At 41.7% G+C, this 17,636-nt stretch overlaps 1 protein-coding gene across 2 annotated transcripts in view; it reads right to left on the reverse strand.

Moving 5' to 3' along the window:
- Positions 1-17,636, reverse strand: part of LOC122946268 (coagulation factor VIII-like) — a 528,859-nt gene that overhangs the window by 300,399 nt on the left and 210,824 nt on the right. For both annotated transcript variants that reach the window (XM_044305770.1, XM_044305769.1), the window contains exons 15-16: positions 14,968-15,124; positions 1,355-1,543 (exon numbers count right to left, since the gene is read on the reverse strand). In XM_044305770.1, the coding sequence (XP_044161705.1) occupies positions 1,355-1,543; positions 14,968-15,124 (346 nt within the window). The remainder of the gene's footprint in view (positions 1-1,354; positions 1,544-14,967; positions 15,125-17,636) is intronic.

Here is a 17,636-nt window from a genome sequence, read left to right on the forward strand (position 1 = left end):
ATAAACTTAGGAATTAATTTTTCCTTCGATGATAGCAATCCATCCAGGCCCTGACGCAGCAAAGCTGCCCCAAACCATGATGCCCCACCACCATACTTCACAGTTGCGATGAGGTTTTGATGTTGGTGTGCTGTGCCTCTTTATCTCCACACATAGTGTTGTGTGTTTCTTTCAAACAACTCAACTTTGGTTTCATCTGTCCACAGAATATTTTGCCAGTACTGCTGTGGAACATCCAGGTGCTCTTGTGAAAACTGTAAACGTGCAGCAATGGTTTTTTTTGGACAGCAGTGGCTTCCTCTGTGGTATCCTCCCATGAAATCCATTCTTGTTTAGTGTTTTACGTATCGTAGATTCGCTAACAGAGATTTTAGCTTATGCCAGAGACTTTTGTAAATCTTTAGCTGACACTCTAGGATTCTTCTTCACCTCATTGAGCAGTCTGCGCTGTGCTCTTGCAGTCATCTTTACAGGACGGCCACTCCTAGGGAGAGTAGCAGCAGTGCTGAACTTTCTCCATTTATAGACAATTTGTCTTACCGTGGACTGATGAACAGCAAGGCTTTTGGAGATACTTTTATAACCCTTTCCAGCTTTATGCAAGTCAACAATTTTTATTCGTAGGTCTTCTGAGAGCTCTTTTGTGAGAGGCATCATTCACATCAGGCAATGCTTCTTGTGAAAAGCAAACCGAGAACTGGTGTGTGTTTTTTATAGGGCAGGGCAGCTGTAACCAACACCTCCAATCTCATCTCATTGATTGGACTCCAGTTGGCTGACACCTCACTCCAATTAGCTTTTGGAGATGTTATTAGTCTAGGGGTTCACATCTTTTTTTACACCTGCACTGTAAATGTTTACATGGTGTGTTCAGTAAAAACATGGTAACATTTAATTATTTGTGTGTTATTAGTTTAAGCAGACTGGGATTGCCTATTGTTGTGACTTAGATGAAGATCAGATCACATTTTATGACCAATTTGTGCAGAAATCAATATCATTCCAAAGGGTTCACATACTTTTTCTTGCAACTGTATAGACAATATAGACAATAGATATTTACCATACAGTAGATGGACTTCAATCAATGTGGTAAAATGGGATCAAGAAAATGATCAAGAGAAATGAAAGCCCCCAGAGCTAAATTTTAAGTGTCATAGCAAAGGGTCTAAATACTTATGTCCAATGCAAAATTTTAGCTTTCAGTTTCTCATTAAGGGGTATATAGTCCTGATGGATGATTTGAGGGGGGTACTAGGATTATTGTATATAAGGACTTTGTGCTCTTTAGGTAGACATTTATTATAGTTTTGAGATTAGGACTATTTAGGAGCAAATTAATTCTGTTATTTACCGGGTGAGTATTAGAGGTATAAAACCATGTTCTGCATTCCTCTTCAGAGTCTGTAGGTGCAAACTGAGAGCTCACTTTTCCTGTGTATGTACGAGTCTGTTGTGGGGGAACATTCTCTTCTCTCCATGGTACTGCTAAAACATTGGAGAAGAACGAGTATGGACGAGAGGCCATGTTCTTAAACTGTACCTATAAGAATAATATAACATATAAGTTAGAGGAGGAGTAGAGATATATGCATGTTTATACAAATAAAATTACACAGCATTTCTAATTTCTTATGATGACTTGCATTCTGTGCAGCGGTTAAAGAGGTTGTCGCACCTGGACATTTAAGGTATATTTATAGGATATGCCATAAATGCTCGTGAGGTTTGAGTCCCACCTCTGTAACCTGCTCATATCCCAAGAGTGGGGCACTACTATGAATGTAGCGAACACTGCACCTGCTTGGTGTCCCGTCCATTTTTTGATATGGGACTCCCCAAAATAGCCAAGTGGCTAACCAGAAAGGGCATGACTTCAGACGCAACAATATGTACCAAGATTTTGGCACACAATTCCGGCATCAATTAAGTCAACTAATAGGTGGTTTTATACAGACTAGGCAGTCTAAAGATGCACCAGAGTTATCATCCATAATAATAAATATAGTGGGCACACTACAAATGGAAAGGAGTGCACTAACGGTTAAAATATAATACTCAACACCCAAAAAGGCCACAAGGCCCAGAGAACCGTAATAATGTGTACATCCATAAAGTATAAAATCAATTAAGCAATTTTATTAGACTACATAGACATTTTAAAAGTTGTATACTATAAACCATGTGCTGGTAAGAATAAAACCAAACACAAACAGAGCATCCACAAAAGTCCACAAATGAGGACACAACATGTATAGTCTGAGACAAAATAAAGTACAATGCAATGTCAAATAAAGAACCAACAATAAATAAATAATAATGTAGCATCAAATAACATGAAATGATGCCTAAAAAGAATAGAGTACTAAAGTTTGAAGCCCGGACTATATAGGTGGACCTGAGTCAAAAGAAAAACACCCCACGCGTATTGCCGGTAAAGTCCAGCTTCCTCAGGGGTAAAGGTCTGTATTTAACGGTGTCCTATATATACCTATGTAATTAATAATGACTAATAATTAAGTATAATCACCTTTCTTTCTTACGCAGATGATTATTATATATTATTATACAGGGGGGTGCCAGAGCCTAAAAGCAATAAGCACTTCCATCGATACAGATAGAATCACTCATTGCTGGAGCGCTGGGAGCTGTGGTCCTGTCAGTCACTCACCGCTCAGCTCCCCACGCTCTTTCTCTTCCTTAGGCCGGTGGCGCACAGAATGGTGAAGCAGGGAGACTTCTCCCTGCCACACCATGCAGCCTGGTGTGGCATGGTGTGGCCTGTGTGGGAGGAGCCTGCAGCATGGGAACTTGCCTAAGCTCTGCCCACACAGGGCAGCAGAGCGATCTGTGTCTGCAAGGGAGAGAGGACTATCAGCTTCAGGAACAAGATAAGGTAAGTAGGTACTATGGTTTTTTTTTAACAGAGGGGGCACAGAGGGCATTACTACTACAAATGGGGAACAGAGGGCAATACTACTACAAAGGTGGCTCAGAGGGCAATACTACTACAAAGGGGCACAGGGGCCATTACTACTATGAAGGGGACACAATGGCATTACTACTGTGGAGGAGGCACAATAGGCATCACTACTATGAAGCGGGCACAATGGGCACTACTACTATAAATGGAATACAATGGGCATTATTACTATGAAGGGGGCACAATGGGCATTACTACTATGAAGGGGGCACAGAGAGCATTACTCCTGTGAAGGGGGAACAATGGACATTTCTACTACAAAGGGGCACAGGGGGTATTACTACTACAAAGGAGGCACAGAGGGCAATACTACTAGAAGGGACACAGAGGGCAATACTACTACAAAGTGACAGAGAGGACAATGCTACTACAAACAGACATAGAGGGCAGTACTACTACAAAGGGGGCTCAGAGGGCAATACTACTACAAAGGTGCACAGAGGCCATTACTACTATGAAGGGGTCCCAATGGGCATTACTACTGAGGAGTGGGCACACTGGACATTACTACTATGGAGGGGGCATACTGGGCATTACTACTATAAATGGGATAGAATGGGCATTATTACTATGAAGGGGCACAATGGGCATTACTACTATGAAGGAGCACAATGGGCATTACTACTATGAAGGAAGACAGAGGGCATTACTACTGTGAAGGGGGCACAGAGAGCATTACTCATGTGAAGGGGTGGGCATAACTTTTATGGGGCACTGAGTGGGCATAATTACTGTGAAGAGGCAAAATGGGCATTACTACTGTGAAGAGGGACAGAGGGCATTATTATTGTTATGGGGCATAATGAGGGCCTAACTACTCCGAAAGGGCATTACAACTGTGAAGGGGGCACAGATAGGGCATTACTACTGTGAAAGGGGCACGGAAAGAGCAAAACTACTGTGAGGGGGGCACAATGTGGACATAACTACTGTGAAAATTGTACAGTGAGGGCATAAATACTGTGATGGGGCACAGTGTGGGCATACCTACCATGAGGGAGCACAATAAGGGCATAACTACAGTGAAGGGGCACATATCTGGACAAAACTACTGTGAAGGTTGTATAATGAGGGCAATACTACTGTAAGGGGGTACAATTTTTTAAAAGTATGGCCGGGGGGGGGGGGGGGGGGAGTTTTGCTAGAAAAACAACCCGCCCCCGGGTGCCAAACACCCTAGGTACACCACTGTTACAAAGATGTAATTATTATCTCTGAACTCCCTTTTACTTGCAGTAAGTCCAGAAGCAGCCCATGCGCTGCCTGCTAATGAAGCATTATCTGAGTTTAGGAGTCTGTGGAATGTATTACAATGCAGACCATAGCCAGTTTACTGTGGAGAAGTCAGAGGTAATTTAATTTTTAGAATCTTTCTTTTCAGCTATCCAAGCATTAGGCTTGGTTTCCCCTTGCCTTTGAATGTAGTTTTTGAAGCCAGGTGTAGGTTCAAAAAGAAAAGACCCTGGGGGACATTTGATCATTTGCAGTTTTTGTGTCATTTTTAAGTCTGTTTTTGCTTTGTATGCCTGTGCCAAATTTATGAAATGGTTCACCATAATAATATATTTGGCGTGATTGCAAAATTTACTATATGTTTAAAAGTACAGTCATGGCCAAAAGTTTTGAGAATGACACAAATATTAGTTTTCACAAAGTTTGCTGCTAAACTGCTTTTACATCTTTGTTTCAGTTGTTTCTGTGATGTAGTGAAATATAATTACACGCACTTCATACGTTTCAAAGGCTTTTATCAACAATTACATGAGATTTATGCAAAGAGTCAGTATTTGCAGTGTTGGCCCTTCTTTTTCAGGACCTATGCAATTTGACTGGGCATTCTTTCAATCAACTTCTGGGCCAATTCCTGACTGATAGCAACCCATTCTTTCATAATCACTTCTTGGAGTTTGTCAGAATTAGTGGGTTTTTGTTTGTCCACCCGCTACTTGAGGATCGACCACAAGTTCTCAATGGGATTAAGATCTGGGGAGTTTCCAGGCCATGGACCCAAAATGTCAACGTTTTGGTCCCCGAGCCACTTAGTTATCACTTTTGTCTTATGGCACGGTGGTCCATCGTGCTGAGAAATGCATAAATCTTCACCAAACTGTTGTTGGATTGTTGGAAGAAGTTGCTGTTGGAGGGTATTTTGGTACCATTCTTTATGGCTGTGCTTTTGGGAAAAATTGTGAGTGAGCCCACTCCCTTGGATGAGAAGCAACCCCACACATGAATGGTCTCAGGATGGCATGACACAGGAGTGATGGTAGCGCTCACCTTTTCTTCTCCGGATAAGCCTTTTTCCTGATGCCCGAAACAATCGTAAAGAGGCTTCATCAGAGAATATGACTTTGCCCCAGTCCTCAGCAGTCCATTCACCATATTTTCTGCAGAAGATCAATCTGTCCCTGATGGGTTTTTTTGGAGAGAAGTGGCTTCTTTGCTGCCCTTCTTGACACCAGGCCATCTTCCAAAAGTCTTCGCCTCACACCTGCCTGCTGCCATTCCTGAGCAAGCTCTGCACTGGTGGCACTCCAATCCCGCAGCTGAATCATCTTTAGGAGACAATCCTGGCGCTTGCTGGACGCCCTGAAACCTTCTTAACAAGAAATTAACCTCTTTCCTTGAAGTTCTTTATGAGCCTATAAATTGTTGATTGAGGTGCAATCTTAGTAGCCACAATATCCTTGCCTGTGAAGCATTGGCTGCACGCGTTTCTTTGCAGGTCACCATGGTTAACAATGGAAGAACAATGATTTCAAGCATCACCCTCCTTTTAACAGGTCAAGTCTGCCATTTTAACCCAATCAGCCTGACATAATGATCTCCAGCCTTGTGCTTGTCAACATTCTCACCTGAGTTAACAAGACGATTACTGAAATGATCTCAGCAGGTCCTTTAATGACAGCAATGAAATGCAGTGGAAAGGTTTTTTTGGGATTAAGTTAATTTTCATGGCAAAGAAGGACTATGCAATTCATCTGATCACTCTTAATAACATTCTGGAGTATATGCAAATTGCTATTATAAAAACTTAAGCAGGCACTTTTCCAATTTCCAATATTTATGTAATTCTCAAAACTTTTGGCCACGACTGTACAGCAGGGGACTGCCTGGTGTGGAGATGCGACTTTGCAAAAGTCGCAAATAGTAAATGCATCAGAATTCCCCGGACGAAGACAAGCCGAAACGCGCTTCAGGGCTGGCGCCATCTCTGGCCACATATGCTGATGGGTGAGTTATGACTACTGGTGTTACCTACTTTTTACTATGGACTGGGCGCAGCTGCTCAAGTAATGATCTGGATTACCTATTGCATATGTACTTTGTTCATTTAGAGGCTGTGGTCCAGCCATTTTGTGTATACTTGAATAATTCCCTCTAGCAATTCTGTGGCTCGGGGATAGCATCTTTTCTGTCACCTATCCTTGCATCATGTACGGTAATTTTATATGTTTTTTATATTTTAACATTGTTATTTAGGAAACACCAAAACCAAAACATATACATATTAAATCAATGACAGCATAACTCCTATTCCTCTTATTTTCCTTTTTTTCCCCTGCCCATCCCAATCAACCCAAACCAACCCTCCCTCTCTTGCGATGCGTCTCTGATCCTTCCTCAAAAAATTAAAGGAAGTAAAATAAGTTAAAAAAAAAAGAAGAAAAAAAATTAATAAACAATTAATACATGGAAAGTGAGGGAGAGGGAGAATCATAACAAAGAGCTACCAACTCCAACCTTCCCATATCTTAGACCATTTATATTCAGAATGTCTTTGTTTATATAAGACCTTCTCGTATTTCTTAACTTTATTGACCAAGTGCAACCATTTATTGAACTGAATATTTAGTGAGATCCAGACTCGAACGATCAACAGTCCGGCTAGAAACATAGTTCTAATCAAAAGAATCTTTTTATCCTTATGTCAGTTTACCCTGGTTAAGTCGCTCAATATCCAACATTTAGGTGCAGACGGAATTACTACCCTCAATTTTTGGGTGATAAAATTCTGAATTGAATCCCAGTAAGCGTTAAGATCCGGACATAGCCAAAGCATGTGTAAGAAATCTGCCCCCTGTTTATCACACAGTGGGCACTTCAAAGATTCTCTTAATCCACATTTATTAAGCCAACTCGGCGTGATATACACTCTGTGTAAAATATTGAACTGTACCAGAATGTGATTTGCATTATGTGATACTAATCTTAAAAGAGGCATATATATTTCCCCATTCCTGAGACGTGACTCTTGGACAGTCAATTCCCCAAGCCTTCTGACCTGGGGAAGCGACCTTGTTAAATAGTGACCTAATTAATAATTTATATAATTGGGAGATCTTGCCCTTCTGGCCTGAGGTCCCTATCAAAACGTTCTAATGTGAAGAAGTGTCTATCTCCAATAGTAATGAGCGGCAGGGTCAATATTCAAATTTGCAATATTTTGTAGACACCTAGAAAGCCAGACTATTGACAAAATCGTGCTAGGGGTGAGCCCTGATTAACTGCAAAACGATTAGTATCTTCATCTATAGAAATCCAGTCTATCTTAGCGTTGATCCCACAACTGAAATCCCCATTTACTAAAGTAAGTCTGGACGTTCTTCCATAAATAATAATAAGCCGTTAAGTACATAAAAAGAAAAAGCGGTAAGAATATAAATAAAAGCTAAAACACATGTTACTCTGAAAAGTTTCTCATATAAAAAAATAATCTGCTTATCAATAGAGGAGGCCTCGCAGGAAAAATGTATCTTATTTATGTATAAACATTGTCATTCCTCTGGAGTGACTGGTAAAAGTTGAGTGAAATGCCTGCGAGACCCATCCTCTATTAATCCGCATAGCAGCCTCTTCAGTAAAATGGGTCTCCAATAAGTAGACAACCGCTGGTAGATGTCTCTGAACTAGATCAAGCACGGCCTGTCTTTTTAACCTGTCCCCAAGACCCCGTACATTCCAAGTAAGAATTCTAACAGACATATAATCAACTACTGGAGTTCAAAAACAGAAACAGCAACAGACCCCCTAAACCACATCCCCACAATTTCCGAAGTGACTCATCACAACTGACCCCAAAAACAAACAAAAAAAATAATAATCCAACCTTGTTCCCCCACCCCCCCAAGATCTGCCACTCTCATGAAACAGATCTCTCTCCATAGACTATCCCTCCCCCTATCCTGTTCCTGCCCCCACCATAAGAATTAAACAGAAGAAGAAAACACTGCAAATTAGACATTATTCCAATCCAGCCAGTCCGTGGCAAGGGCAGGGATATAAAAAAAAAATATATGAGTTACTCCATTAAAAATTATCCGAAGTTTAGCTGGATATAGAAAGGCGTATTTAATGTCTTTGGCCTGTAAACGCTTTTTAACAGAAAAAAAAAAAATTGTCTCTTTTCTTGCATCTCTTTCGAGAAATCCGTAAAAAAGGACAGTTTGTTGCCGTTATAAACAATAGGGGTGGGGGGCATTCTCTGGCTCTCTTAAGAATCATGTCTCTGTCACTGGAAACAAGAATCTTGGCCAGAAGAACCCGAGGTGGCAATCCCCCCGGGGATTCAATGGGCCCTCTCTATTAGAAACAAAGGGGAGAAATGTTATTTTCCAAAGTTCTCAAAAATCAAAGACTGAATAGTTCCAGCAGGATTTTTTTCCTCCATTCCCTCGGGAAGCCCCAAAATTCTAACATTAGATCGACTTGACTTATCTTCCAGGTCCACGACTTTTTTTTGCAGATTATTATAGTCAGTTTCAAGATGGCAGTTTAAGATTTTATTTCTTTTAATTCCTGATCCAGGGAGCCATTGGATTTTTCTATGACCGTAACTCTATCTCGTATTTAAATTATGTCATCTCTTATTAAGGAAACGTCCGATTGGACTACCCCCAGCTGCCGGGCAACATCTTGTATCACCTTTCCATTGTTTCTGACCGTGAGTAACAACTTTTGCAATGTAAAGGGACCCACCGAAGAAATGTCACCTTCTTCCACCCTCTCCTCATCTCTATCCTGAAGATGGTCATTGGCCACCTCCTCCGGTGGAAGCCCATCAGTGTTTTTTTTTTATGTTACATCGTGCTTTCCCTTTTGTCCTGTTCTTATATTTACATTTGGTGATTTCAGGAACTGCTCAATTTTTGGGGACTCTGCAGATTTTAGAAATGTCTGTTGACCACCTACCGTATTTTACGCCCTATAAGACGCACCGGCCCATAAGATGCCCCTAGTTTTTAGAGGGGGACATTAAGAAAAAAATATTTTTCATTAGACCTCAGGTCAGACCAGCAATCAGACCCCCAATGTTAATCAGACCTCAGATCACAGCTCCAATCAGATCCCCAATGTTAATAAGACCCCAATAAGACCTCAGATCAGACCCACAATCAGACCTCAGCTCACACCCAAAAGTGAATGACCCCCAATCAGACCTCAGATATGAGCCTCAATATAAATAAGACCCCATTCAGACCTCAGATCAGACCCCCAGTCTCAAATCATCCCCTCATGCCTCATTTGATCAGTCCCCAGTCTCATATTAGCCCCCGTTGCCTCTATCAGCCCCCGTTGCCTCTTCATAAGCCCTGTAAGGAATTAGCTCTCTTTCGGGGGTCATTCTCACAGATATCTTCAGGACACCAAGTTTAAGGTCCAAACACTGTGCTTTATTGCGGCACATCCGCGTAAACATAAACAATAATACAAAATAATAAACACTCACCCGGCTGGGCTCTAACTAAACAAACAGATCCCTGACTCACCTAAGTCCCTATTCACACCCTGCGAACACCTGCGGCTCTCTCAACCAATGTCCCACAGCTTCCTGGCTGTACCGAGCACAGTACGTCCACTGTGTCCAGTCCAGTGTCTCAGCACGCATGGGGAATAGTGGTCTCTCAGCCCTCCTGGCTTGGACCACACAGAGCCTCCAGGCCTCTGTCCACAGGCAACACACTCCCCCCTTGCTGACACCCTGGGAGGTGCTTTATGCCAGCCTGATTACTTCCAGCTGGTCTCGCCTGTGGTGAAATAGGGGTGTGGACCGAACTATCCACCCCTTCCTTGCCTCTACCCTGCGTGAGACCTGTCACTGTCTCACAGCCCCCATTACCTCTTTATCAGCCCCATTGCCTCTTTATAACCCTCATTGCCTCTTTATAAGCCCCATATTGCTTCATATGAAAAAATAAAAAAAATTACTTACCTCTCCTGCTCCTGGACGCTGATGCTGCTCACTGCCCATGCTCTGTCTTCCTCCTGCTGTCAGCTGTGCTGTGAACTGGCGCGCACAGCGTGAGGTCCCAGAGTGCCCTCACACTGTGTGCAACCTTGACAGCCGACAGCCTAGGACCAGGAAGCGGTGAGTACAGAGCCTTCATCGATTCCCGATCCTCTGGTGCTAATGAGCACTTCCATAATGGAAGCGTTTATTAGTATTCGCCCCATAAGATGCAGAGGCATTTTCCCCCCACCTTGTGGTACGGTATTTTGCTTGGGTTTTTTTTTCTCTTTTTTTCCCCTTTCCTTTTCTTTTCTTTTTAATATATACATTTTTTCTCCTTATCTCCTTGTCCTTTCTCTCTCTCACCTCCCCATCTCTTCTCTTTCCCCTCTCTTGTCATTATATCAATTCCAAGTAGTTTTTATTTTAAGGGGAAATCATCTTCAGTTCTTGTTGTTTTTTTCCTCTTTCTCTTCTAATTTTTTTTATCCCTCCTTTATCTTTTTCCACTTTAATCCTTTTTTTAAAGTCCTCCTCCGATCTCATCTCAGTTCTTTCTTCCTTTTCCCTTCTTTCCTGCTCTTTATATATCAACAATAGAGCGTCAAGGATGGGCAGAGGAAAAATATTAAGCATTGGAGAAAAAATAAAAATAAATCAAGAGTATGGGTAGGTCTCACCAGTGTGGAAAAATCAGCGAGATTATGACAATCTAACTGTGAAGAAAGGAGGAGATTCGGAGGACACAGGCGGTGCTGGGCTCCTTCACAGGGGGGCGTGGCTGGGCACCAGGAATGTTCGTACAGCCCCTTGGGCACCTTACAAGGCTAATTTACATATCTCTAAAATCATTTTTTTAAACTAAATAAAAGGACACAGCCCTATAGGACCGGTATATTACGGACATGCTAGCGGCGATCTAACCGTGCATGTCTGCATCTCTATAACCTAAAATGAGGTGACAGAATCCCTTTAAGGCTGAGAAGAGATAACATAAAAAGGTTGAAGCAGAACACTTCTCTACACACTTTAGTAATTTGATGTGTCAAATCTTTTACCCTTAATTCGATGGGTCAATCAGTACATGCTGTGTTGGTGCGAAATTGCGGTCTCACACTATTGCTCTTTTACCCTTGCAGTTAATGTTACAGTACAGTATGTTCGACAGACAGGTGAGGAGTTGAGATCTGCTGCTTCCTTCGATAGGCGGTAAAATAATGACAATGAGAGTGGCGTGACAGCTGGTGTTGCGAGTGGTCAGGCATGTTGCCCTGAGACTAGTGAGGGTGACATCAGTGACATGCAGACAGTGGAGGACGATGATGTGGCCATTCGCACATGGGAGTCGGGTGAAGAGAGGGCTTAATCATCATCAGGAGAAGAAGGTGGCAGCTTGCGCGTGAGGCAGCGGCTGATGTGCTACACAGGAGCCTACCAGTCTGGAAAGAAGTAGCGGTGCACAGGTTCACGGAGGTAGCTGTAGAAGGCAGTCAGCGCGGAGTGGTGGGGGGAAAATGCCATACTCGGCGGTATGGGAATTTTTCATCAAGCCACCAGTGGGCGTCAGAAAGGCCCAGTCTGTGACTGGGTCACTCATTTGATTCCTCATGCGATTCTCACCCTCACCACTCTATGACTGGCTCACTGTGTTGACGACTCATGCGATTACCACCCTCACCACTCTGTGACTGGGCCACTGTGTTGACGACTCATGCGATTCCCACCCTCATCACTCTGTGACTGGGCTGCTGTGTTGAGACACATGCAATTCCTCATGCGATTCCCACCCTGACCACTCTGTAACTGGGCCACTATGACGACTCATGCGATTCCCACCCTCAGCACTCTATGACTGGGCCACTGTATTGACGACTCATGTAATTCCTCATGCGATTCCTACCCTCACCATTCTGTGACTGGGCCATTGTGTTGAATACTCATGCGCTTCCTCCTATGATTCCCAACCTCACCACTCTATGACTGGGCCACTGTGTTGACTCCTCATGCTGTTGCCACCATCTCCACTCATGGAGGCATACTTGTTTCAGCATGCAACAGAATAGGTTGTATAGAAATCTATGTGGAATCAGCTGACGACAGCCACTGCACAGTTCTTTATACCTGACGCTAAGATTGACCTGTAAGGTCACACTTTATTTATTTCGTCAGTAACTGACCAAATAAGTGAAATGTGAAGTGATTCTAAGAGTGAGACCTGTCATCTGCGTGTCATACTGACTCACATTATTGTTTCACTAGCACAGCGGACTCCCTATGCATGTTTCTGCAATGCACAGTGTTCTACACCAGTATACAGGCTCTCAGCAGCCAAGAAATAGCTGTTTTTTAAAGCAATTCATCACAAAAAAATTTGGATCAAATCAAATCTTTTTGGGAAATTCGGCGAACTGTCCGAATCAAATTTTTTAGAAATTCGCTCATCTCGAATTGTCGTCTGATAAAGATCGGTAAACACTAATAGCCAGCTGTAAGGACCTTTATATGAAAGAAGTGAATTTGCGCTATAGTGTCACGAGGAACAAATTCTGCCTGTTTTTTTTTTTGCTTAGGCAAGTGTTGCGCATGGGTGATGATGAGGTCTGAGACAGAAGATTGAGTAAGAATGGTGTGATAAGCTGTTGAAGATATTTGGTAAGCTCCACTGGTTGAACTGATTCAGGAATACCACGTATTTTGACGTTGTTTCATCTGTTGCGGTCCTCCTTTAATTTAATGGCTTGACTTGGTTAAAGTATTGTGGGCATCCACCAGGTCATTGTGGGCCTGAGAGAATTCTCCCATTTTCCCTTCTTTGTGGTGAATACATTCCCCAAAGCCGTCAATAGTGAAGGAGAAATTTGTGATAGCCTGTGTAATGTCATTTTGTATAGAGTGCCTCAGCCATCATTACATCCTTTAAGAAGGCTTCAGAAGCTGCTTGGTTGTAGGAATTGCTTTTAGAGTATCAACCACATTTTCAGATTGGCTGGAGAAGTTAAGAGTAGTATTCCATTGGGACCTCTGCTTCACAGGCTAGCAGTTGGAGAAGAAGGGAAAGGGGAAATGAATGGCACAGTGAAGCCTGGTGAACAAGGCCGCATATTGCCTGCAGGTGGTGAGGAAGCTCTGTGTGGTGGTTACATTTTATGAGTAGCTGACCGTCTTGTAGCTGTTTGAGGCAGGGGAGGATTGGGGGATCCCCATTCTGAGTCTCCCTAGCTTACCCGAAAGCATTGAGCTGATGTAGCCATGTCCGGCGGGGCTACCATGTACTCGACCTCACTTGGAGCTGGATCAGGATCAGCGCTATCTGATAGTAGCTTGGCTGGCTCATTTTTGCCCTTCAGGTTATTCTGCAGGATCTCCGGCAAGTCTTTTACTTGCTGAAAAGGATGAGGCAATGCAGGAGAGAGTTGTTGAGCAGGATGCCTGAGCGGAGCAGCAAGACTATGCGGCCATCTTGGTCCGAGTCCAGGCCACTCCCCTTATATAATTTTTTTTTTTTTACCTCTTACCACTTTTACTAAATAAAAGCATTTTTTTTTAAATAAAAAATGTAATTGGTTACATACAACTATTTGATTGCTTGATATTATTATTTTTTGAGGAAAATTACCAAATATGACTATTTTTTTTACAGTGTTCACCTGATGGGGGGAAAATCATGTCATATTTTTATAGAGCCATTTGTTACAGACACGGCAATACCAAATTTGTCTATTTTTTTATATTACAGTGTTTTTTTTTCCAGTTGTACCCCAATTGTAATTTTTTTCCCGCTTCCCACTACATCCTATGCAATATTAAATGGTGCCATTAGAAATCACAACTTGTCCTGCAAAAACAAAGCCCTCATATGGTTATGTGAATGAATAATAAAAAAAAATAAAGGCTCCAAGAAGGCAGAGAGTAAAAAATGAAAATGCATAAACGGAAAATCGCCCAGGGTAGAAATGGTAAGGTGTTAAACAGGTTGTTTGTTATCACTGTCAAGCATGCATTTACCCATAGCAATATACTGTATAGCAGTGTTACTTTGACATTACTAGTGATAAGCGGCAGGGGTCAATATTCTGTAGAATATTTGGCGAATTCGAATATTCATTATATTCTACGATTTTTTGACTCGAAAAATCGACAAGGTAATGATCGCGTAATATGCAAATTTTCAAAATGCAAATTTTTATCGTGAATTTTTCAATTGCCGAGCAAAAACATGATTCCTCTCTGCATCTTGCTTGTGGGCCAATGAGTCATAGCACTATATCAAATATATTTGGTTTTTCAAATATTCGAAATATTCTAAAACAAGAATATATAGCAATACAGCGAATATAAAAAAACAAACAAATGTAGAGCAATTAAGCTAATATAGTGCTATAATCTTTTTTTCAATACCTTTTTTTTTCTAAGTACCTATATTCGCGATTAAAATTCGCTATTTGAATATTCGTGATCAACACTAGATATTACTAATTCTGTCTGTGTTAAAGAGCTTGAAAGGGGTTTTAAGGCAATCTGAGCACTTTTGGTTCAAATCTAATGTATTTGTACCCAGATCAAATCTTCTAACCAATTTATTGGAATCTGACCCAAAACAAAATTCAAGATATTCTTTTATCTCTACTGTCTAGTCTAAGTTTACACTGTCTAAAAATTAGACACTATTGAAAAAAACCTGTTGTATTGTCTTTTAGTCCTCTATTTGTACTTGAGAAGTCTACTGTTATATTAGAATATACAGTCCACTTACTATGATTTCATCATTTACTTCTGCACGGATACATGGTCCTAACAGTCCCAGGTGAGCATCTCTCTCTCCACGAAGTGCTGGTTCCTTAAAGCTGCTATCTAGATACTCACGGAATACCACTTTCTTATATCTCTGAAATCCATGGGAATAATGATGACTGAAAAGTAAGAAAGGATGTTATGGACAGTTGGAAAGTAATGCTGGAGAAACAGATTTGTGAAATAGCTTTCATGTGCATTACATTTTTCTTTAAATCCTATCAATAGAAAAGGCTCACAAATACAGACAGGAAAAGGCCATGTGTTGAGATATGTGGATTGGGTACATTGATCCATGAAAAAAATAAAAATGGAAAAAAAAATGCATAGTACACTGAATTAAAATATGATCGTATGCATGAACCCTTATGCCTTCTGCCTTCCTTTTTAACATATACCCAATTTTTTGTTCTATAATTCTGACCTATATGAGCTAATTTTGCAATGTCATCACATGCTTGCATCACACTGAGCTATTTACATAACTACTATTAACTATAACGTCATACACACACATGTTCACCTGTTTGACTATTCTGTGCTTACCCACTTTGCAGCTACCACTGCCTGAATGTTAGTCCCCCAAAAGGTGGTCATATTAGTAATCGGCCACAAGTTACATTATTATTGAAACATATGGTTTGGTGCACTTTTATCAGGGGAGGCAAGGAAACAAACTGTCTGAGTTCATGTCACAGGTAAAAATGATATTCACTGGGCCACATTGTTAAGAGCCTTACCATTCAACACAAAAATACCAATGACCTACTACCAGGGTTGACAACCGTCTGTAGATTCATTCTGCCATCCATAGTGTCTGATAGAAAAAAAGTCTGTCTGGGAGTTATCTATAGTATTCACGGTGTATACTGTCGCTCCATGCTGCCCGTGATGTACGTAGACCACAGAACTCTTCTAGCCAGCCTGTAACCTGAGTTGGCTCTTTCACGGCACAGGCGTTGCACCATGTGACGAAGTAATCATGTCTGTGTGTTTGGGATGACATGATAGCATGGCGCACCACCTGCACCAGGACAGAGCCAACTCAGGCTGTAGGCTGATAGGAAGAGGCCTGAGGCCTACATGTCTGATGGAAACATGGAGTAGGAATCAGGTGAGTGGAGTACAGTATTTTATTTTTATTTTATATTCACTCTGAGCTACAGACCATGGGGTCACTATGAGGGCTATCCAAACTACTGAGGGCACTATAGGGGACTATCTAAACTACTGGGGGCACTATAAGGGGCTATCCAAACTACTGGTGGCACCATAGGGGATATTCCCAACTACTGGGGGCACAATAGGGGATGATCCAAACTACTGGGGGAACTATAGGGAGCTATCCAAACTACTGGGAGCAATATAAGGGACTATCCAAATTACAGGGGACACTATAGGGGACTATCTAAATTAGTAGGGACCATTTAAGCTGCTGAGGGACCATAGGGGACCATTTAACCTGCTGGGTGCACTATAGGGGAATGTTTAAGCTGCTGAATGCACTATAGGTTATCATATAAGCTGCTGTATGCACTATTGGGGACTGTTTAAGCTACTGGGGGCACTACATGGGAAAATTTAAGCTGCTGAATGCACTATAGGGGGCCATTTAAGCTGTTGGGGCACTATAGGGGACCATTTAAGCTATCATGGGCCTTAGTACTTCTGGGAGCACTATGGGAGTTGTATTACTACTAGGAGCACTATGGGGGTCTTTATCAATACTAGGGAACTTTTAGGCAATTTTACTGCTGGTTCACTATGGGGGCACTTTATCACTGTTAAAGTGGGGTTTTTATTACTACTGGAGGGACTATGAGAAAAATTATTTATATTATGGGGCATTATTACTACTACCAGGAATACTATTGGGGGATGTTATCATTATTTGGCACAATATGGAGATCACTACTGCTAACAGGGATACTTTCGGGGAGCATTATTACTATAACTAATGAGGGTACTCTGGAAGAGAATTATTAGTATTAGTGGGACTTTGGGGAGCACTGTTACTATTGGAGGAGTATCTATATGGCACTATTATTTCTGCAGTATTGTATTTGGGAGCATTGGGGAACACATTCAACACAGTATTGAGGGTAGCAATAGAATAACACTGTTGGGACACCTTGAGGAGGATGATAGACAAGGGAGGAACTTAAGATCTCTGTGTGCCAGACTCTGCAGAGGGAAAATGAGGCTGAAAGAAATCATCATGGTGGTCTGGGCCGAATGGAGAAGACGAGGAAAAAGAATGTCTTAGAGAAGACATCACTGGATATGTGTTATCTAAACTAAATGTGTTAAGCAAACATCTTCAAATGCTTTTCAATGGCTTTTGTTTCAAGATAATGTGATGAGTTAAGAAATTTGAGTTAAGAGTTTGTGTTTTAACCCTGCTAGATCTGTAATGTATGTAGTTTTGTATCCTCTTGTTTTGTTTGATATTAGTGAATGTAATGTCATTCCAAATATGCCTTTAATGTTGGGGGGGGGGGGGGGGGGTTGGTTGGATCAACAATTTGGCACTTATGCATTGTGGATGCATGTTATACCCACCTATTTATTCAGTGCCATTCTTTACAGCTCTGGTCTGTTTACAAACTGCAGCCGGGACTTGCAAGTATA

This window comes from Bufo gargarizans, chromosome 9, assembly GCF_014858855.1.
Source record: "Bufo gargarizans isolate SCDJY-AF-19 chromosome 9, ASM1485885v1, whole genome shotgun sequence".
In the NCBI taxonomy this organism is placed as follows: Eukaryota; Metazoa; Chordata; class Amphibia; order Anura; family Bufonidae; genus Bufo; species Bufo gargarizans.